Consider the following 24,227-nt stretch of genomic DNA (forward strand, 5'->3'; position numbering starts at 1 on the left):
ATGGAATACAGTCATATTACATTTTGATATGAAAAAAATATATATATACGGAAAAATACGGAAATATCCGAGTAAATTTTCAGGTCAAGGTCACCATGGCGGCTATACGGACTGTTAGCCGACGATGCAATGGTTTATTTCGTTGTGTACCAAAAATTACAAATGAAAGTGTATCAAATTGGTAAGTAATTACGTAAATTGTGGTTTCGGCAATCATTTTGTTCACTTTCCATAAAGTATAATTATACATAAAACCATTAAATTTATAAATTACGTCACACATTCATCAGGTTGAGATATTCTAGCAAAATCGCGATTATCCCTCTCTAACGAGAGTAAATATATCCCCTACAACTGAGAAAAACCACCCGTGGAGTACATCTCTTCGTGTTTCACGTGAACAGAGGAAAAAGTGCTAAAATGTCTGATACTTCTGCAAATGTATAAATCAAAACAAAAACACTCGCGATGTGCATTGGATTTCAGACTGCTTCCCATTCGTTTTGTCAAGTTTATAGAGACAATTCACGTCATGTTGAGTGTGTGTCGCACTTATTCAACATTGCACGGAGTTTGTCATTATTTTCTAAAAAGACACCAAAACACCTGTTTATGACAAAGTTTACTTTCTCGCTATTTTAAATAGGGATAATTGCGTTTTAGAGAGAAGATCTCGCTATAGGGGAAGTGTTCCCAACATGATCATAAACACTTGGAAGTTGAATAAAAAGTAGAAGGAAGCTTGGCTAATCCATTTATGAAATACTTATGTTTTTAAAGCACTTAACTAGATAATTCAAGGGGCCCAGTTTCGAATCCTGGCTTGTTCCATTGCATTTTTCCCTTGTTACAAAGTAAATTATTTGTTACTCAAGTGCCTAGATGCACTGCAGACTCTACTAGAGGTCCTAGTTAGAATAATCTGTCTCAGGACAGGCTCTCACGATAAAACATTCTATCTATGGATGTCCAGATAGTGTAGCAGCTAACGCACTCGCTTCTCACCGCTGCGACCCGAGATCCCTGTGATAAACAGTGGCTCTATGTGAGAGGGTAGGGTGGTCGCCTGCTTGGACATGTGGGTTTCCTCAGAGTACAGGGCTCAAAATTATCAATGGGAGAAAACGTTGAAGACCAGACCAGGATTCGAACCCAGGCCCCCTGAATCTCTAGTCATCTGTTCTACCAACTAAGCTGGCCACCAGTGATCCAACCCATCTGACCATTACACAATTATGCAATGCTTAGATAACATAGTTTCCCATAAATGTTAAACCTTTCAAATTTTACCATGTAATAACCACTTCCTGTGTAATAGTAATGTGTTATTTAGAATCATATAATTTCAACATTCATCATGTTTAGTTTTAAAGGGGGATGGGGGGTCTCAGTATGCGAAACTAACTTTAAAGTCCTATAGACTTTTGGTCCATAGTCATTTTATTTCCTATAGACCATAACAAATTCCTATAGACCGAAATTTATCATGCAATATTCATTGTTATTTAAAAATAAATAATAGACACAAATTCGGTTTGGTAATTTGTTCATAGTCTGATTTTATTCTTTTTCAATTTCATGCACGTCATCAAGCTTTTCAATTAGAATTTCGTTTTCTTTTTCATTTTGTTCCAGCTGAGTTTCACTGCCTGATTTTTCATCTAATTTAAAGTCACATTTACTACGTTTCATTTTCTCATGATTTTCTGCGACTTTAGCCTTGCTGGAACTTGTTGTACTGACTGCTTTCTGTTTGATTCAAGTGCGTGCACCCCCTTCCACATATTTTTAAAAGCGTTCAAAAAAGACATTCAGAATTTGCACGAAAATGGCATACATTGTAATAAATATCAAATTGACCCCTCCCCCCGTTGAAAATGGAATAATCTGATTCGAATGATTTGTGATTACATTGTGGAACATTTTATTACAGCTAAGGGGTGAACAGAAACATCAGCATACTACATATAAACTGGTCCCACTTCTCATATATGTTTAATAAGCGGCGTGGAACCAGTTTTTTACTCAGAATTCCTATAGACAAGTTGGTCTATAGCTATTTTGATTATTATAGACCGACTTGATTTTCTATAGACATTGTCTATCGGTCCATGGTTAATTTCGCACACTGGGGTCTTGATGAAAATTATGTGAATTTAGTTTTTTGTCAGATGTTTAACTTTTGATCTCGCCCCATAATGTTGCTGAATATTCAACAAGTAACTGTATAGGAAAATTTATCTTCATACTTTTGACATATTTTTAAACTGTAAGATATTTTATTCTTAAGTAAAAATAAAATGTAAGTGTAACAAATTAACAACGCCTCTGTGAACGATTTCTTAAAATCGCATGATGTCATATTAATCTCTATTTTTAGTTGTAATAGATAATTTAAGTCACGGTCGGAAGCAATGTTTTACGACATCTATTTGTAATTTGTTAATTAAAAATGTTAATGTGTGTAAAGTTTTGTTTTAGATAAATAAATATGAATTCAATTCATTTTAATTTGAAAACAGATTATTGAATTAAATGTGAGAAAGTTTTTATCAAATTGTGTTTAAAAAGCCATTTTTCAGTGATGACATATGCTCGGAAATGTCTGTACATTCAAATTCTCATAGAAAGATGTCCCAGAGAAAAACGGTAGGGAAGAAACAAATCAGAAAATATGTTTGGGTTTAAACTTAACAGAAAGTGTTATTTGTCAATTGAGTAACATATTATTGAATTGGACACCATCAGACTGTCTTAATTTTTTTTCTGGAAAGTTTGGTCAGAGATAATGGAGGTGAGATCAGGTCTAGTAATTTAAAAAATGATTAAATGTAGCCTGACTGATCTAGTACTCAAAAAAGTAAATGTCAAACCCTAGCTGCCCTCTTGAATGGGATACTTTTATCGTAATGAGATGATAATCTCAGAATTAATCCTGACCTGACATGTATTTCTGATTGGTTTTTTTTTTGCAGGTTCTTGTATGAAAGCAAATGTTCATATCTACATGAGCATCACTTCAAACCATGTCAATTATCCCATAGGACACAGAGTTATCGTTATTTATTTCAACTACCCAAAATAAAGAATCCTCTTGGAAAGGGAAAAAGACAGGAATATTCAGAGCGACGAATACTAGGGTAAATACAACTTTTAATATAAAATTAAATATTTTTATATATATATTTTTTTAATATTATTATACGATTACTGAGACTCTTATTTCAATTTTGGATATATATATTATATATATATATAGGTAAAAATTTAAATAAAATATGACAACACGTAAAACGTTTTACAACGTATTGTCTTATTTTATTTTATTTTTTACCTATTGATTACCGGACACTGAGACAATTTTTCACATTTAAATATACATATATATATATATATATACATGTATATATATACACGCACACAAAGCACTAAATTGACCAACAACATGAACAACCAGATTGTCAAATTTTCGGGGTCCCTTCTTCAGGACAAATGTTTGTCATGAAGAAAGGACAGGTCGTCCCGAAAGACAATCTGGTTGTTCGTGTCGTTGGTCATTTTAGTGCTTTGTGTAATTTTTTGTATTTGACCTTGTATCCATGTTGTGGATCCGACACTTTTAGGTATCGGGTGTTGTTGGAACTTACTCAGTGCTTATATATATATATATTCATCATTACAACCGAGTTTTATTTATGAATAAGGTGTTTGAACAACATTTTATGAAATTCAAAATAAGTTCTTATTAACTACAACATCATGGTTCTTAATCAAGTAGATACATGAATTAGGTAATAAAACTGTTATTTCAGGAATTTCAGGGAAACAGTATACAGTTATTGACTGCATCCGAGGACAATAGCTGTTTTGTTTGACCCGAGAACGGAGACAGATCCATTTGAGGGTCAAACAGAACAGTCGTTGTCCAAGGACACACTCTATAACTGTTGTTATACACCTTCATTTTTAGGTTGTTTTTACTAGATGCACATGGTTTGTTGACTTTGAACTTTTAACAATTCAGAGCAATTGCGAAAATTTATCAACATATCCACTAGTTTAAAAGAAAACATATTACCCAATATCCTAATTAATAAACAATAATTACATTTTTCATGTTTCTTTCCTGTGTCACATCTAAGAAATTCTGTATTCTGTATTTCATCATCTGTCAAATCAGTGAGCCTCACCATTATGTAAACAAAGCAGCAGACCAAAAATCATGTGACTTGCGTAGTCAATAGAAGTGGGACAGATTATTGCCCGTTCAACAGTTGACCAGTCAGTAGAACATGGGTGTGAGAGTTGATTTAATAGTTAAAATGTATTTGTTTTATATAGAAAAAATGAAGGTGTATAACAATCCAAATTATTGCCCCTTGCTGGTGTGAAAGACCTCATGAACTATTGCCCTTGACTGTTGGTCTATGGCAATAAATAGTTTATGAGGTCTTCCACACCACAATAGTTCTGACCATAAAGGCATTTACAATAGTACTGACCATATACAATAATTCTGACCGTTTACAATAGTTTTGACCATTTACAATAATACTGGCCATTCCCCTGAGATAGATGGAATATCTGTTTATTGATACAGTGTAGTTATAGTATATCATTGAGGGAGTCAGCAAGATTCCAGTTCCCCGAGATTAAGCTTATTTCCCTTAGCTACACTCTAGGATATAGCCTTAGCTTATTTCCCTTAGCTTCACCCGGGGAAATAGCCTTAGCTTATTTCCCTCAGCTTCACCCAGGGAAATAGCCTTAGCTTATTTCCCTTAGCTTCACTTGAGGAAATAGTCTTAGCTTACTTCCCTCAGCATCACTCAAGGAAATAGGCTTAGCTTATTTCCCTCAGCTTCACTCGGGGACATAGGCTTAGCTTATTTCCCTCAGCTTCACTCGGGGAAATAGCCATAGCTCATTTCCCTCAGCATCGCGCGGGGAAATAGGCTTCCAGGTCTTGGGGAAACTGGAATCTTGCTGACTTCTTCAATGATATAGTTTAACCATTTTATTATACCAATACAAACATAAAACCCTAAATAAAACTTATAATGTAACAATGTTTAAACCTGGATCCACTGGACTTATTTGCCATGATTGTTGTTGTTTGCTGCCGTCAACTGGTTCTTATATGGGAACCAATTAACTCATGATGCAATTCCATTTTGTGATAAATATTCATGATTTCATTTGGAACATATCAGAACTTTCCATCAGATGAAAAGCTGCTGGGTGTTCGGAATAAATCTATCGGTTCATCTAACTGACGAGCCTTTTTACAGGTAATCATTTTAGTACGGTGATTTACAGGGAATCGGCAAAATATGTTTGATTTACATTTATAAAGTGAAAAATCAGTAGAGGTATAATGATATTGAATAAAGCTATGAATATAATTATTTATAGGTCACCTGAGTCACACCGGTGATGTCATGATTGCTATTCTTAGCAGTCGTCATTCATTGTTAACTTTTAAATATTAGGTTTTCCTTCCTCTGAGAATTGTATGGTCAATTTCCATAAAAATTGTTGAGTCAAGAATTATATTCTAAATTATCTTTTAACAATGTTAAATCTTTAATCGAAAATATACTAGATGATATGTAGCAATATTTGAATATTAAATTAGGTTCACAACCAAATTTTACCGACAAACGATAGATTTACAGTAAGTTAAGTTATTGAAACAGAAAGAATTAGTTATGTAAATAATTTACAAAATAAATGATATACACTAAAATCAAAATAAAATTATTAAAATATACAACTACATGTACTGTTATATAAGTACCTGTACTGTTATACAACTACCTGTACTGTTATACAACTACCTGTACTGTTATATAACTACATGTACTATTATATAACTACCTGTACTGTTATATAACTACCTGTACTGTTATACAACTACCTGTACTGTTATATAACTACATGTACTGTTATATAACTACCTGTACTGTTATATAACTACCTGTACTGTTATATAACTACCTGTACTGTTATATAACTACCTGTACTGTTATATAACTACCTGTACTGTTATACAACTACCTGTACTGTTATATAACTACCTGTACTGTTATATAACTACATGTACTGTTATACAACTACCTGTACTGTTATACAACTACATGTACTGTTATACAACTACATGTACTGTTATACAACTACATGTACTGTTATACAACTACATGTACTGTTATACAACTACCTGTACTGTTATATAACTACCTGTACTGTTATATAACTACCTGTACTGTTATACAACTACCTGTACTGTTATATAACTACCTGTACTGTTATACAACTACCTGTACTGTTATACAACTACCTGTACTGTTATATAACTACATGTACTGTTATACAACTACCTGTACTTTTGTCAACATAATCATGATAATCATCGGAAGTGTTTAAAAAATACCATCCAAAAAAATACCAATCTTTTTAGGACATGCCTATAAGTCGGATAGAGAGTTTAACTCCCCAAGATCTTACTTATAGGCGAGTATATACAGTACTGTGAATTGCAGAGGCAATATAGGTTACAGAGTAATTCATATATTCAGCAGTTTCTACTCATTGCAGATATATAATCACTACTAGCTTAAATTCCCAGGGTATATAGCTTCATTTTGACTGAATTGTAGCAGATTTGATCACAGGCACTCAACATTTTAAATATCTATAATATTTATAGGTTATAGACTTTGTATGGGAAAATATGACGACCAAGTTTTTTGGCGCGTAGACGGATCGAGCTTGCGAGGTCCGTTCGCGACAAAAAGCGAGGTCGTCATATTTCCCATACAAAGTCTATAACCTTTTTATTATATACTTTCAATTTCATTTAGAAACTAACAATTTTATTTTTAACAATGACTTTATCGGTTTAACTGAGTAAAAGATGAAAAACACGAAAAATTTGAAAATTAACGGCGTAGAAATTTGATTGTGACGTAATGTTTGCTGGCTGGAATGTTTCCGGGCATATATCGTGTGATATATGACCGCAAACTTTTAAAGAAAAAAGAAAAGATGAAATTGAAAGTATATAATAATCGATATTATGTTTACAGGAAGATAATTTTTTTTATTATAGATATTTAAAATGTCAAGTGCCTGTGGATTTGATGTTTTGTGTGAAATGATCAAAGTTTGCATATTGCCAAGTGATTGAATGTAGATATATGATTTTTAGGTATCCTGTGACAGGAAAGTATTCAGCACGAATGTTAGTGCCTGGACAACTGTGAATATTAAGCCACCTTGTATGTACATTTTCCTATTTGTGATTTATTGTAGATACAGCATGGACCAGATGTACTCGGTTGTATCGGAGGTCCAGCATTATAAGGAGTTTGTTCCATGGTGTAAAGAATCCATAAAATACGGGGAAAGACCAGGGCACTGCCTGTGTAAATTAGAGGTGGGCTTCCCCCCTCTGGTAGAACGATACACGTCAATAGTGACATTAGCAAAACCAAATCTAGTGAGGGTAAGTGAGTAGATTACATTAATTTAGACTGACACCGTGTGTTGAAGATTTGTTATTCATTTAGAGGGGTACGTTTACCATTTAATGAAAAGTATTTCATTATGATACTGAATATGGTTTTTCAAACAAATTAATGACACTAGTATTGTCTTTTCTTTCTACAGTCTGAGTGCACTGATGGGAAGTTATTCAACCATATGCTGACTGTATGGAGATTTCGACCTGGGCTGCCGGACCATCCCAACACTTGTATTCTAGACTTCTCCGTAAGTGGTCAACATCAATTTCATTTCATTTCTGCATCTATTTGCAGAATGTAGAAGCTTTTCTACATAGGTGACTTTCGATAACTCCCAGGGACCTTGATAAAATGCCAAGAAAGAAAGTGATCAAGATCAAAGGTTGAATTAAAGGTCGGACTGTTAGGTTCAGAATTTATCGCAGCCAGAAGTGTAACAGCCCCTTTGGATTGTTTTACAGGTTTTTCTCCGTATTTAAACAACACAGAAATTTATCTTGCATAAGTGAAAAATTCATTTTGTTAATTATACATGATCATGCACTTTAAAGTTGGCCTAAATAACATTTTACCCCCAAATTTTGGCCTACCCCTATTTACAGATTTTTAGCTTACATGACCTGAAAGCTCATTTAAGTTAGCTATTCTGAAAACTTTTCGTCCGGCATTTGTCCGTAAACTTTTAACGTTTTCAATATCTTCTCCAGGGCCACAAGTAAATTTCACAGCCAAACTTGCCACAAGCATGCTTAGGTAAAAAGGATTCAAGTTTGTTCAAATGAAGCACCACATCTTTTCTGAAGTAGAGATTTTCAAGAATTAGTTCAAATTTTGTGGCATCTAATAAAAATCTTCTCAAGAATCACATGGCCAATTTCAATCAAACTTGGTACAAATCATCCTTTGGTGGAGGGGATTCAAGTTTCTTCAAATGAAGGGCCATGCTCCCTCCAAAGGAGAGATAATCAAGAAAAGGCAACAATATGGTGGGGCATTTGAAAATCTTCTTTTTAACAACCACTAGGTCAGAAAAGTTTAAATTTATATGAATGCTTCCTGACATAGTTCAAGTTTGTTCAAATCATTGCCCCCGGGGGTAAGGTGGGGCCACAACAGGGGATTAGAGTTTTTCATGGTGATATATAAGATACAGCTTCAAAAATCTTCCCAAGAACAACAGGGCCATGATTACTCATATTAATATGCAAACATTCTCAGGTAGTGCAGTTTCAAATTCGTTCAAATTGTGATCCCTAAGGGGTAGGATGGGGCCATAATAGGGTATCAAAGTTCTACATGGGAACACATAAGAAAAATATGCTTTTCAATAACAGCAGAGCCATTTATTCCTCCTATGTTAAATTGATGAAGTGATTATTTACACAATCAGCGACCTGAGTTTTGTCAACTGCCTCTATTCAGAAGCCCGAAGTCCTACTTTTACAGCCTTTCCAATCGAACATGATTCCGATCCTGATGAAATAAAACATAACAATAAAGAAATTAATTTCTTTAACACCTGTTGATCAAATGTTTTGTAATTCAAATTTGATCTGTAGTTTGCCACTCTTCAAATTTCAAATGAATCTTTGCAAGCATAATGGAAAAAGGTTTGGAAAACCAATGGGACAGACTGACTGACTGACAGACAGAGCAACAGACTGACTGACAGACAGAGGAACAGACTGACTGACAGAGGGACAGACCGACAGAGGGACAGACTGACTGACAGACAGAGGAACAGACTGACTGACAGAGGGACAGACAGACAGAGCAACAGACAGACAGAGGGACAGACTGACTGACAGACAGAGGAACAGACTGACTGACAGAGGGACAGACGGACAGAGCAACAGACAGACAGAGGGACAGACTGACTGACAGACAGAGGGACAGACTGACTGACAGACAGAGGGACAGACTTACTGACAGACAGAGGGACAGACTGACTGACAAACAGAGGAACAGACTGACTGACAAACAGGGGAACAGACTGACTGACAGAGGGACTGACAGACAGGGACAGACTGACTGACAGACAGGGACAGACTGACTGACAGAGGGACTGACAGACAGGGACAGACTGACTGACTGACAGAGGGACAGACTGACTGACAGACACAGGAATAGACTGACTGACAGACACAGGAACTGACAGAGAACAAACCTAGTATAGCCCCCTTTGGTTTTACAAAACGGTAGGGGACTAATTTATGCCATTTACCTAGGAGGTGTCAATTATTAAAAAATAAAGATACAGTTGACTCTTGATAACTCGAAGTTCAAGGAACCTTGATAAAACTTTAAGTGATCAAAGATTTATTCAAATCAAAAAATTAAAGGTGTGACCATTATGGTTCAGATTTTATAGCAGCCAGAGTGCACATTTACAACATACTGGCATTGTTTCAACGCATTTTTCATATTTTTAGGTAATTAACTTGATACTTTATCTTAGATAAAAATATTAAGATTGAATTATTTATTCTTTTCTCATGATAAGACAGACATACATGTACAAAAACATTTACAAAACAAATTTCTCATACATATAAAGGAAGCCTCATAGTTACTAATTAAACTTCGAGAGAGGTCGAGAGAAAATTTGCTAAGTTACACAGAGAGAAAAAACGGGACTGATTTCACTTTGAAAGATTGTAGTGAGAGCCATTCGAAAGTCACCTGTATATCCAATCTTTAAACATAATAAATATTTTGGGAATATATGAGAAGATATTGTAAATTAGATGCAGGGAATGCAAAAGTCATGTCAGCATGGATTTTTTTTTATGCTGATCTTTCCTCAAGACCTGTGGAAGATAAAGAAATACTTTCTATCAGTACTCCTCCATTTACTACAGCGACTATTGATTCTTCTTCCAGGTATCCTTTGAATTTCGATATGCTATACACTCCCAACTGTCCCAGGTATTCTTTGATGAAATCATCAAGACAATGGTGAATGCTTTTCTGAAGAGAGCCAAGGAAATATATGGACCAGAGACAATTAAAAACAAGCAACTCAAAGTGACCATGTCTAGTTGATGAAGGCTTTACTTAGGCCTAAATTTGTTAATAGCCTGTGAAACCTTGTTAAAAATTGTTTTATGACTGCATGTTGCCATGATTTTAATTCAAGATAGTGCTTGATTTCAACTACAAACACCAGGATTATCTGTAATATTACAGGTGTGATTGAGGATTATCTGTAATATTACAGGTGTGATAGAGGATTATCTAGTGTGATTGAGGATTATCTGTAATATTACAGGTGTGATCGAGGATTATCTGTAATATTACAGGTGTGATCAAGGATTATCTGTAATATTACAGGTGTGATCGAGGATTATCTGTAATATTACAGGTGTGATTGAGGATTATCTGTAATATTACAGGTGTGATTGAGGATTATCTGTAATATTACAGGTGTGATTGAGGATTATCTGTAATATTACAGGTGTGATAGATGATATTTCACTCCCAGTGCCATTACCAGGAAAACAACTCTCTACAGATATGAAGAAGTGTTACAAAGGACTGAATGTAATTTGGTTTTAAAAATAAGTAGTTGTTAGCAAAATGCTCTTTTATCGCAATTCACCTTTGAATTAGAACGCTTTACCCGATATAGTATTGCGTTGTGTGACGACACAATTGAATGAGACGATTGAACAATTTGAATGACATGTTTGATGTAATACAACAAGATTTTTCATTGGCCGATTACAGCCCGCCCACTTTCTCTAGCGGATTCAGTGTAGCTGGAGAACTGTACATATCCACGTCTTATAAAAGCCTTCGATTTACGGGTCACAAAAAGCTGCGGACGGTTGAGGCCTGAAATCGGTGTATTCTTGTGTTGCTGTCTCATAAACTCAATATAAAAAAATCTTAACATATTTTCCTACTATACTTGCGTCCAAACATACCTTCAAATATTCATTAAAGCCACACACCACCCGAAAACTCGCAGCTTCAAATGATTTCGTTTGTTGACGTAGCCATGTTAGGTAGCCGGTCAATTCGAACTCTTGCTATTGGTATCTATTCATAAAATCGGTTGTAAGTTATGTATTCGCTCTTCATTTATTATCAACACGAATAATTAATAGAAATTAAAACATTTTTGTATCAGATTTTGTAAGTAGGTAAAATAAGCTCTAGATGAACGAAAATGCTACATAAGCCCATTAGATGGAGATCGGCCGGCGCGGCCGCTCATGACTGAAAGCCGCACTGCCGTGAGTTTAGCTTTTTGAATAATTATCATTTAATAGGACTGGGGTGGTATATTATTTAAACAATTTAGCTAAAATATTTGTGGGGAATTAGTACACATCTAGACGCTATTGTGCCAATATGGCAATGAACCGGGATTCGAATTGACTGGCTACCTAACATGGCTACGTCTACGAACGAAATCATCAAAAGCTGTGATCGAGTTTTTGGGTCATATGGGGCTTTAATAAATATTTGAAGGTATGTTTGGACACAAGTATAGTAGGAAAATATGTTAGGAATTTTTTTATATTAAATTTATGAGACAACAACACAAGAATAAAACTTTTTCTCATTCTTCCTTTGAAGTTTTTATCCATCTAGCATCGGACCGTCATGTTTTCAAATGCTGACTACTCCCGTATAAGGGAATTTGGGCGGACTTATACATATGGACCAATGAGAGTTTCTGTTGCATTTCGCAATTGTATTACAAACATATTCAATTGTGTCGTCACACAACGCAATACTATATCAGCCAAAGCGTTCTAATTCAAAGGTGAATTGCGATAAAAAGCACATGTATTGTCTTAATACTTGAAATGAAAGCTGAGCATGAATATGAAAGGCATGCTAAGCTTGTGATATCCTGTACAAACATGTCTAAAAATCTTTCCTGCTTTCAGATAATTTGTAATTGATACCTCTACCAGTTTTTGTGCTGAGTGAATTACTGTTTTCATTTAATTGTATGTCTGTTTAAACTTCCCTGTAAATGTCAGTAGCAATTATTGTGGTGCATAAAGAGTCTTTCAGTTTTTCTTTATAATTTCTTAATGTCATACTTTTTATTTTAGCTCACTAGAGCTGAAATTAGGTGCGATTTTTTCTTATAAAAGTTTGTCCATAGTCTCTGTTTCATTTGTTAACATTTACAATTTTAACTTCTCAAGAACAGCATGACGAATCAGTTCTCACAAAGTTCTTACATAATGTTGATTTAAAGTTCAAATGAAGGGCCATGTCTTTTTACAAGGGAGATAAGTGGGAATAGGTGATAGGGTGATATTAAAAAGAATTTCTGCTCAAGAACCACTGAATCTGAAAAGACAAAATTTGTATGAGCCTTAATGAAGATTCAAATTTGTTCAGATCATAAGTCCCAAGGCCTGAGTGGGGCGACAGTAGGAGGTCAAAGTTGTACATGGTAATGCTTGTACGAAATCATCTTTTTAAGAATAGTCATTTTGGAGGCTAAGAGGGGTATATAAAAGAAAAAATATTTAAATATAGTCAAACCTTGTTATCTCAAACTCAATGGGACTGAGAAAAAACCTAGAGATATCCGAGGATTCGAGGGTAAAATTTTATGAAAGAATAAGTGGTTGGGACTGCCGAATCACTACAATATATCCATGGGATTTGAGATGTTGGTTTGTCTTCGTCTCAAGGAGCACAAGGTGCGGTTTGTCATATTGATATGCAAGCATTCACATGTACTGTAATGCAAGGTTGTTCACACAGTGCCCTTTGGGTTCAAGGTTCAAGGTGGGGTCACACAAGGGGATGGGTAATAATTGGGTTTTGATATTTTACATATGAAAATGTTGTAGCTGAGGTGAGCAATGTGGCCCACGGGCCTTTTATTTATGTGCCGGTATTGAGTTTTATTGTCCTTGTCGGAGCAGTGGCATGGAAGTACCTGCAGATAAGAAAATATTTTGTTACATTCATGTTGCATTTGAGACTGTACTTTACTTGTGATAATTCATCAGATACATTTTATATCTTTGCATTGATGGTTAAGTGAGAGATCATTTAAGTTTTACACATAAATTCATGGTTTTATACCACCAGACTTTGTTATTTATTGTTTAATTGTAGGAGTGTCTTGTGAAATTGAAGTGGATAAAAATACTTACATAAACTCCACATCCACCACACTTTGCCCTCTTCATTTGCATTAAATTTTCATTTGCTAAGCATGGTATTATCCTCTAATCTTATCGATAAAAGCAAGCAAAGTATGGAACAATTCCAGTGTAAAGATCTTCTCAAGAAATACTGGGCCAGATTGATTGATTGTATCTTGTTTAATTTCCCTATCGAGAATTTTTCACTCGTATGGAGACGTCACCAAGACTGGAGACGGACGCTTACGGCCATTGAGCAGTGAGGGTTCTTTAGCATGCCACACCTACTGTGACACAGGACATCCGTTTTTATATGCCTGTCGAAGATAGGACGTATTATGGTATTGCTCTGTCTGTCTGGACCTTGTGGGCAGGATACAGACCGAACCTTAAGCTCCAGGATTTTACAACTTGGTACATTTGATCACCATGATGAGAGGAAGATGCCTATTGTTTTTCAAGGTGAAGGTCGTAGTATCACTTAGTAGGAAACCGTTATGGGCAGGATACAAACCGAACCGTAAGCTCCAGAATATTGCAACTTGGTACATTTGATCACCATGACGAGAGGAAGATGCCTATTGTTTTTCAAGGTCAGAAGTCAAAGGTTAAGGTCATTGTATTACTTAATTGGAAAACCTTGTAGGCAGGATACAAACGAAACGTAAGCTCCAGGATATTGAAACTTGGTACATATGATCATCATGATGAGAGATGCCTATTACTTTTTCAAGGTCACAGTATCACTTTGTAGGAAAACTTGTAGGCCGTATACAAACCGAACTGTTTGGGATAGAACCATCAAACTTTGTACACATACACTTAATGTCAAGTGGAAGATGCCTATTCTTCTTAAGGTCATAGTAACAGGATGCAGACCAATTCGTTGGTATTGGTACTTTTCTCTCCCGTTTAATTCAAATCTAAAATATAGCGATATATCTGAAATGGTCATTTCAATTTCTTTTTTAAAATATATTTGTCATTTTTTTTGAAGATTTTATCCGTAGATTTAAATAATATCAACAAATAACGCTTCCATTTTTCATTTAAAAAATATTTCTAAACAGAGGCCTATTGGAACGTCTATTTTACTCTTCTGAGCATGTTTTGTTAGATTATTCAGATGATACACCAAATAGCATCGAGATTTGGACAAGAATGTACGACGGCGTATTCATGCCAATTTAACCTAGCAGAAAAAATAAAAATAAATCGTTTGTACGACTTATTGAATCGTAGAAACGATTTAAAAAGTCGTTTCTACGATGTTTAGGTCTCGAGTGACATATTGCAATTCGTCGTCGTCCGTCATCGTGCGTTAACAATTGAACATTTTTAACTTCTTTTTGAGCTTCTTTGGGACAATGCGTGAATTAAAGAAGAGGCATAATGTTGATTTAGACTTGTTTATATGTGTGAATATGTACATATGAGTTATGATATGTTAAAATCTCTGTCTTAAAGTAATTAATGAGACCTATGTACCTTTTGTTTTATTTTTGATACCTAATCATTATTCTTGATATACAGATGATTATAGTGATACTAAATTAAAACTAAATGGATATCTATAAGGAGTAGGTAGTCCTTTACAAAAATTGTAAATTTCATTATTCCAGGGGGTAAGGGTTTGGTTTCAGGGTGGTGACAAAATTATTATAATGATTATCCCCTTATAAATCTGCCTCTGATGCAAGACCCAGAAGGCGTCCATGCATATGCGGAAAAGGGACAGATTAAAGTGAAGAGTGTACAGTAGCAAAGGTCCAAATTATATTTGGCATATTGATGGAAATGACAAGTTGAAACCATTTGGTATAGTAATTCATGAGTGTATTGACGGTTTTTCGCGCAACGTCATATGGCTGGAAGATGGAAAATCAAACAAGAGTCCGAGGGTAATTGTTAATTGCTTGCAAAGATACTATGAAGTTTATGAAAATCTTTGAAACTGAGCTGAGCTAAACACAGATGTAAGAGGATGGATGAGCTGGACATGATATACAATATTACATTCTCCCTTACTTCGTTCGTCCGAATATGAATTAATCAAATGCTGATTACCAAAAAATAAGAAACTCATCTGGTATCAGTAGGATAGCGGCTCGCTAGAACTTCATTATTTTTTACAAACGTAAACTTGTCATACTTTTTGAATGATGATTATCAAAAATAAAACAAGTAATATTTAGAGTACGAGTTCCCTGGTGTATGAGAGATACAGGGCGGGGCTTGAGGCGAGAGCGATAGCTCAAGCCGGGCCCCGCCCTGTATCTCTCATACAATAGGGAACGAGTATTCTAAATGACTTGTGACATGACAGTTCAGCTATTTTTAGATTTTGAAGATTCTTTATCTGTATGATTTTCACAGCGAATCAGATGTTGCAATGATAACTAATCTGAATATAAATCAAAGTTAAAGGTTAAGTTGACAAAGTGACCAATCAATTTACATTATATTTTGCGCGAGCGCGAATTGTGTCAGTTAGTATCATTTGGATGGTGAAAGAATGGAAGAAAACGGAGAGCAATTGCAGTTGACGATGTTTTTTTATGCTAGCAAATTATTTGGCCTCAGAGGATGTGACGAGCATCATAGTTTGACAGCTGAACAATTTTTCATTGGCGCGGACGAGTGTGGAAATTACATAAAGTTTGTGGGGCGATCTTCCAAAACTTATAAAGGGGGATTAGGCCAGTAAATGTTCAGAATAAGAACATCAAACACTACTCTGATCCTGCTGGGTTTGACATTTACTTTTTTGAGCACTAGACCAGTCGGGCTACTTCAAATGATTTTTACTAGACCTGACTTTATATCCACTAGCCCTGACCAACTTTCCAGAAAAAACCCCTGATAGTTTCTCCATGTTTAAATACTTCAACATTAAGTTTGAACCAAAACGTATTTAATTGTCTCAAAAATATATTAAGTCTCGTCATTCAATTTGATTTTCAAACACGTTTTGTGTTTCTTTAAATTTTACCCAGCACGGATATTCTTTAATCTATTTAGTATAAAATGACCTCATCCGGCTTTTTATTTCATTTACATTTCATAAGCCCGGCTTTGTTTCTTCTTAACCTTTTCTTTTTTCTCTTGGGACGTCTTTCCTTGAGGACGAGAAGTCGTATTAAAATATAGAGACATTCCCGCACATATGTCAACACCGATAAATAGTCGTTTACGACGTAATTTATTAACTTGATAAACACTTTATTATAGTCAATTCAAATAAACTGTTTAAAATTAACATCGAGTAGATGTCGTAAAACATCACTACCGACCGCGACTTATTTATTAGAACTAAAAATAGAGATTATTCCATCACACGGTTCAAGATTGCTTGCAAATTCTTTACAGTTATTTTCTTTTTAGTTAAGAATAAAATATCTTACTGTTTAAAGTAAAGTTTCTTGTTTATTTTTAACACGACCAGTCGGACTAGTAAATCGACATTTTACCCGACCGGACCTATCATTTAGTAGACTCGGTCAGTCGGACGTGCCTTAGTGTCAAACCCTGTCCTGGTAAGTTGAAATTCTCTCTCTCTCTCTCTCTCTCTCTCTCTCTCTCTCTCTCTCTCTCTCTCTCTCTCTCGTATTGGCGTTTGTCATTCTACAATTTGAAAAAAGTGTTTGATCGCATATTGATTAGATCACTTGCATATTGGTTAAATTTGGCTCGCTGATTAATGGCTATTTTCATTTTAGGGGAGAGATGCATAATTGATTTCTTTGATGTTTATCTGAAAGGTCAGAGGCAGTGCGGAAGTATAAAGATTGCAGTTCGGCTATGTTGAAAAAAGGTGTCGCAAGTTCTAGATCCGCCATGGAGTTCTGTGAAGAGGTCGTTGGACCCTGAAAATGATGAGCGGTCTTACAAGCACTTCCACGGTGATGACCTGTCAGGTTTCAGCGGAAACCCAGAACGAGTCCGCAAAGCGTGAGCCTTTTAAGGATTTAAGTTCCTTTCCAGCAGTGTTCAATATGTGTAATTTTACTTTCTCTATGAAGTGAATTACGCTCAGGTTGTCTCTCAACGGCATAAAGAAACTGTTTTCTGCGTTTTTTTCAGTTTTTATATTGCTATGAAATAAAAATCTAGTCATTTCTTTTTTGTTTATTTCTAAAAATAAATTGAATGTTCCCTGATTCAAGTGTTCTTTATTTTAGTTGTTGTATAGTTTGGGTCATTTGCATAGTGAACGCCCACTGAACAGTGTTCTGTATTTTAGTTATTGTACTGTCAACTTCAAAGAAAAACATTGCCGGTCATGTCACAAAAGGTACATAGGTCTCATTAATTACTTAAGACAGAGATGTTAACATATCATAACTCATATGTAGATATTCACATATATAAACAAGTCTAAATCAACATTATGCCTCTTCTTTAATTCACGCATTGTCCAAAAGAAGCTCAAGAAGAAGTTAAAAATGTTCAATTTTTAACGCACGATGACGGACGACGACCAATTGCAATATGTCAAATGAGACCTTAAAATCGTAAAAACGACTTTCTAAATCGTAGAAACGGCTTTTTAAATCGTTTCTACGATTTAATAAATCGTACTAACGATTTATTTTTATTTTTTCTGCTAGGTTAAAATTGGCACGAATACACCGTCGTACCTAAAACCTCAACATCAGAAAACATTGATGAAAAACAAAAACGTTAAATTGTTCTTCAAAAATTGAACTTTCCATGCGCGTGCACGTTGGCATTTTTATTCCACCAATTTTTAGATACAAATATCATCTATCTAAGCTTTGAATATATCAACTCATTTGCTTAATTCATACGAGAGTTACAGACGTTTTAGTTTTACCCAATCAAAATGAAGCACACATGGATCCGCGTGCAGATTAGTAATTTTGACCATGCAGATAAGTTTTTGGTCTCATATCTACCAATGATATATAAGTATCAAACCATTTCAATGAACAACTAAAAAATTGGACAGATTCCAAAGTTAGTGCACCAAAATAGCAATGCGCGTGCAGACAAAATGACTATTATTCTGCACATCTACAAATGATATACTATCATTCTTAGAAGGTTGCATATCTATCCCATGTGTACTTTCTGAGAACAAGAACATACTAACTGAGAGTATCAAAGACTTCACACAGGTGCTTAATTAAAGGAGCCATTATATAAAATGTTAAGTGTAGCGAGTCACCTTAAATCTGTAGTGAAAATGTGCTATTACATGTACATGCATATATCTTTTTGTCGATTTGTCAGATGATAATGTTAACATGATGTCTACTTGTGTGTGTGTGTGTGTGTGTGTGTGTGTGTGGGTGGGGGGGGGGTATTACTCATTTTCTCATTCTCTTTTCATTTTGATATATTAATGCCATTTGCTGGCATCTTCTTAATATTTGGCAAGTCAACATCACGATTATCTGACAAGTCAACATCACGATTTATATCATCTGCAAGTCAACATCACGATTATCTGCAAGTCAACATCACGATTATCTGACAAGTCAACATCACGATTATATGACAAGTTAAAACATATATCGTCGGACAAGTTGACATAAAGATATGACAAGTCAACATAATGATCTGATGTCGACTTGTCAGATGATTATTTCGGCATGTCAGATCATTATGTTGTTCAGTTAATTTCTGGTACGAACTGCGAAGTGGAAAAGGAGTGACATTCAGTGTTCCACCGTACGTTAATTAATAATATAGGACTAGTTTTACCTCAATCATGCAGTAAAGCTATATAAGCATGCCATTTTACCTTGCAAATGTCTTCAAAGTCCCAGAGGATGAATATTCCCCCTCCCACACACATGTTGCGTTATACACGGTGGGATATATTCAAGTACAAAATAAAATGTTTAATAATTGAGTTTACTTAGACCACCTAAAATATCTTTCAAAATGAAATTTTGTAGTTTTTTCTTCTTTCAAATATTGTCCTATCTGACTTCTAGTCATATTTGATATCTGAGATCCATAAATCTGAATTATATTACAGTATTGGGACAATATTTGCGTCATACAATTTTAACCAAACTTTATAACTATATACTTGAAAAATTTCGCTCATGACATTTTAGCACAACTGCGCAGGATGCTACAACTAAGTATTCACTGGTTCAATACTGATCTCATTGGTGCAAACATATTACACATATATCTATTACTGAACCCTATCCATCAATTCAAATTTTGAAAGGGTTTGGCAGGGACTATATTTTTCGGCGGAAGGATTGATTAATCAAAAAGTTCAAAATCTGCATGATTTTACAGTTTCTGTTTCATCCAATATACTCGTATCTTTTACTTTTATACCCCTATGCGTGTATTTCAGTTTTATAATCTATGATACAAGTAGTTGAGACTTGGAACTAGTTCAATGTTGTAATTTATTAATTTGGTTGATATATTTTTTCAATCAGAACACCGATTCTTAAAAAAGCTTGAATTATTTACTCGAAATTTTGTATAAAAAATCCGTATTTTCGCCAATAATTAAAAATTTGGTCTTTAGCTTCCACTTTTTCTACTGCCTTTCTAAATTTTAAGATAAGATCTTGAAAATTACGTGAAATTTTATAAATTGACATAACTCCTAATATATCCTTTCAAATTTGATACATGTGTTATGATTTTTTTCGTATATCACGTGCAAATAGGTCATTACTTATTTCCATGACTAGTATCAAACATTTTTATCGGTAGTGTTAGAAGACATGATTATGTATTTACAATGTATTTTATGTAGTGATTGATTTGTGTTGCTTATGTTGTGTTGACACCAACGGCCAAATCAAGTTTAATTGATTAAAATTTTAAGTGCAAAATGGTCATGTTTAGAACAAGTTGTAGCTCAGTAACTAGCGTTGTGACCCCAGTTTTTTCTTTTTAATTTCCTAATTTTCCTTCAATGTATACGTAGTAATGAAAAATACACTTACCAAAAAATTGACATGACTCCAAGTCTCAGGTGCGAACCTCTTTAAAGCCGGTTATAGTACAACAGATGTAACTTAGTTTCACACTGGCTAATCAGCCGAAATATTGAGGAAGGAATTTTTTTTTGGGGGGGGGGGGGGGGGTTGTTGCTGTTTTATACACTATCAAAAGGCTTTTGATAAAATTGACATGTAGAAACATTATGTTTTTTTAATTGGCAAAAAGTGGCGTTGATTGCCAAATGTTGAATGTAATAAAATATATGTATTTTAATATAAAATCATGTGTAAGACATAGCAATGAGATATCCAAGTTTTAACTGCCAATGAGGCTTAATGCAGGGCGAATCTATGTCTCCATTTTTATTTTCTCTGCATGAAACTGATTTTGAAATGGAATTCATTGGAAATAAGAGACATTTTTTGATCATGTATTGTAGATGATACTGTACTTTTTCAGAGACAGAACAAGGTTTACAATATATGCTTGATTGTTTATAGAAATACACATCCATGTGGAAGACAAAGGCTAATGCAGATAATACTAAAACTGTTTTATTTAGAAAGAGTGGTAAATTAAAAAATAATTATTATTGGATGAATAACAATGACCTCATTGATATTATGGTAATTAATCTAATGAAAATTAGATTCTTTGATCCGCTCACCTACGATCGCTATGCATCGTAGGTGAGTGGATCAAAGGATCTAATTTTAATTAGATTGATATTGTGGAAAATTTCAATTATCTAGGAATGTTGTTGTTGTCGGTTCCTTTTTATTTCCGTGCAGAATTACGGGTATTGTCCACACTAGCGGGCCCCCTTCCAGGTATCTGGCTAGCTGCACGCATGGCAGATCTCACCTCAGATCTCCATTTTTTCCGGTCTTGAGGGTCGGCAGTAGAGAGCTTCCATTCTCTGTGGTATTTCTCCGTCAGCTCTCTCCATGATAGCATTGGCCGACCAACTCTACGTCTCCCAGGAACTTGTATGTTTAGAGCGCACTTGACTGCACTGCTGGATCTGACAACGTGGCCATACCAGCGGAGTCTCCTTTCCCTTAAGATGAGGTCGAGGTCATTGATGCCAAGCCGCCCCAGCAATTCAGTTGAACCTACAGTAACCATATATTCAGGCTTCGTGTTGCAGATCTGTCTTATCATGGTCCTGTCATTGCGCAGTAGGCGATGAAGATTTGGCTTGGTCAGTGCCCAGGTCTCACTGGCATAGCGCTCCGTACACAGGTGTTATACACACGACCACGGGTCTTGTACGACAGGTGGCGTGATGTCAGGACTGGTAGCAGCTCCTTGAACTTCTTTCAAGCGGTCTTCACACGCGTAGTGGTCGCAAGGTCACAGCCACCAGCTGCGGAAAGCATGTCTCCGAGGTAGCAGAAGGAACCTACAACCTCCAACTTGTTCAGACCAACTTGGATATCACTCTGCGGCCTGCCGTCAAGAGGGCGAGCCGTTCCCCTGCATCTTGAACATCTAAAGTCAGGGTCCACAGACAGCAGCATGAGCCCACTGCATTTCTTGTGCACCCAGTGCTTGCAGCCACTGCAGAAAATACTATTGCTGCCTAGACCTGTACGACAGACAGCACACGGGAAGCTGTCCGAGTCCTGAAGTAGGTCAAGAACCTTACCGCAGATCATGATATTGGTTTTGCCCGCATTCACTCTCAGTCCTTTCCTTTCCATAGCTTCTTTCCCAGCCTCTTGACACATTCATCCAATGAGCCAGTAATGATAACCAGGTCATCCGCATACAGATCCTCCCAGGGAACACCGGTGCGAAATTCGCGTGAAAGAGTCTCGAGTATGATGATGAAAAGCAGAGGGCTGAGTACTGACCCCTGATGGACTCCGACCTTCACAGCAAACTCCTCACTGTAACCATCACCAATGCGAACACAGCTACGAGCATTGCACCAGACGCACAATCCACTCTTCCAAACCAAGTTTTCGCAGCGCCCACCTGATCACCTTCCGAGGGACACTGTCAAATGCCTTTTCGAGGTCCACGAACGCCATATAGAGCCGTTTGTTTACTACGAGATATTTTTCTTGCAGCTGCCGAACAACAAATATTGCGTCAGTTGTACCTCTGCCAGGTCCGAAGCCAAACTGGGAGTCATCGATTGTCACCAACTGCCTAATAAGGCTTTCCACAATCCTCTCCAGGACTTTTATTACTTGTTCTGTCAGTTTGAGTCCCCGGTAGTTGCCCCTGTCCAGAGCACCACACTTGCCATTGTAGAGGCATACAATGAAGCACTGCTCCCAGTCAGTGGTGACCTTGTCATCACGGACGATTGACGATGCAAGGTCACGGATCATGGATACACCTGTGTCACCTGCGGCTCTGATCATCTCCACTACTATTCCCGATGGTCCAGCTGCTTCCGACTTCATCTTGGAGATGGCCTTTTTCACCATATCAATTGTGATTGGGACAGGTGGACCTTCCAGTGGTTGTTAATCGGTTAGGTATTCAGGGTCCCAGTCAAATTCCACATTTAGGAGCCTTTCATGGTACTCTAGCCAAGCTTTCGCCTTTGCTTCTTGGTTCAATGACATCTCACCTGTCATTCTTTACTGGTTTGTCGCCCACAACAGCAACATTCTCCCTTCGCATCTGGTATCTATGTTTTCGTATACATGTATCTGCTTTTCTGCCTCATAGCGAACATGATGAACTGCTTGTCTATGTGTACGCTTGGCCGCATCATACTCTGGTCTTGTGCCATTTCCGGACTTCCAGGCATTGTAAACTAACCTTTTAGCTGTGATGGTCTGTTCCAGAAGGTTTGTCCACCACCAAGTTTCCCCGTCACAATCAGTGGGATCGTGTTATGCCACGCACCTTCTCAGTTGTCTTCAGTAAACCTGTTTTGATGTTAGTCCAGATTTCCTCGGTAGTGGCTCCGGCTCCCTTGCTGAGGCCGATACATGCGATTCAAATGCTTTCTGGAAGTATCTGCAAGTTGCATGATCCTTGAGTTTCCAGACTTTCAGGCGAGGTGTGAACTTGTGCTTGGCTTTGGTTGGCATGTCAATCAAAATGTCACAAACTAGGAGCTGATGCTGTAGAGCAACTTCCTCACTTTGAATTTTAATGGTCAATTTCATAAAACAGCACAGCACAGAGTAGAAAGAGTTTAACAAAATGAAGTCATTTTACTTGAATAGAAGTACCAAATTGTCCTTGTTTGAAATATATATTGGGAGTATAGCAAACTATAGATATAAAGTTTGGAAACAGCACCTAGCAAATGAATTAGATATTTTTTGCTCCAGTTTTTTGTTTTTGTTTTAAACAAGTATTAGGTGTCAAGAAAAGCACTGTATTCGTGATGGTATATTGGGACGAAAACCATTACATTGAAACAGAAGGCACAGAATGTTGAAATGAATAAATGATGTTTGTATGTAAGTAACGTATGATAAAAAGCGGTGGATGTATCGTGTGTGTGAGCTGGATACCTTTCCTTTTTGGTTGTGATATATAAAAAAAATCAATATATTGGGTTTTGAATACATATTATGGGATTGTAAAGAACATTTTAATTAAAACCAGTTTTTATTAGAAGTGAAACAAAGGTTAAATGATA

The 24,227-nt window shown here is 36.0% G+C and overlaps 2 protein-coding genes across 2 annotated transcripts; one reads left to right on the forward strand and one right to left on the reverse strand.

The window, feature by feature from the left end:
- The first annotated feature begins 72 nt into the window (after positions 1-72).
- Positions 73-13,595, forward strand: LOC125665790 (coenzyme Q-binding protein COQ10 homolog B, mitochondrial-like). Its single transcript, XM_048898672.2, has 5 exons — positions 73-181; positions 2,976-3,140; positions 7,315-7,507; positions 7,672-7,773; positions 10,410-13,595. Exons 1-5 carry the CDS (start codon positions 96-98, stop codon positions 10,569-10,571), a joined length of 708 nt encoding a protein of 235 aa, XP_048754629.2. The 5' UTR covers positions 73-95; the 3' UTR covers positions 10,572-13,595.
- An 8,700-nt stretch (positions 13,596-22,295) lies between these two features.
- On the reverse strand, positions 22,296-23,052 carry LOC130050697 (uncharacterized). The gene is made up of 2 exons (XM_056150923.1): positions 22,592-23,052; positions 22,296-22,503 (listed from the first exon to the last, which is right to left on the reverse strand). The coding sequence occupies exons 1-2, from the start codon at positions 23,050-23,052 to the stop codon at positions 22,296-22,298; spliced, it is 669 nt and encodes a 222-aa protein (XP_056006898.1).
- Between the last annotated feature and the right edge of the window lie 1,175 nt (positions 23,053-24,227).

Source organism: Ostrea edulis, chromosome 10 (assembly GCF_947568905.1).
Source record: "Ostrea edulis chromosome 10, xbOstEdul1.1, whole genome shotgun sequence".
Classification (NCBI taxonomy): domain Eukaryota; kingdom Metazoa; phylum Mollusca; class Bivalvia; order Ostreida; family Ostreidae; genus Ostrea; species Ostrea edulis.

Excerpts from the sequence above, each read along its gene's own strand:
- LOC130050697 (XM_056150923.1), bottom strand. The coding sequence starts at position 23,052 with ATGGTGAAAAAGGCCATCTCCAAGATGAAGTCGGAAGCAGCTGGACCA. Across the intron at positions 22,504-22,591 it reads GTCCCTCGGAAGGTGATCAG|TGAGGAGTTTGCTGTGAAGG; the intron begins GTGGGCGCTGCG and ends TGATGGTTACAG.
- LOC125665790 (XM_048898672.2), top strand. The coding sequence starts at position 96 with ATGGCGGCTATACGGACTGTTAGCCGACGATGCAATGGTTTATTTCGT. Across the intron at positions 3,141-7,314 it reads TCAGAGCGACGAATACTAGG|ATACAGCATGGACCAGATGT; the intron begins GTAAATACAACT and ends GATTTATTGTAG. Across the intron at positions 7,774-10,409 it reads CTTGTATTCTAGACTTCTCC|GTATCCTTTGAATTTCGATA; the intron begins GTAAGTGGTCAA and ends TTCTTCTTCCAG.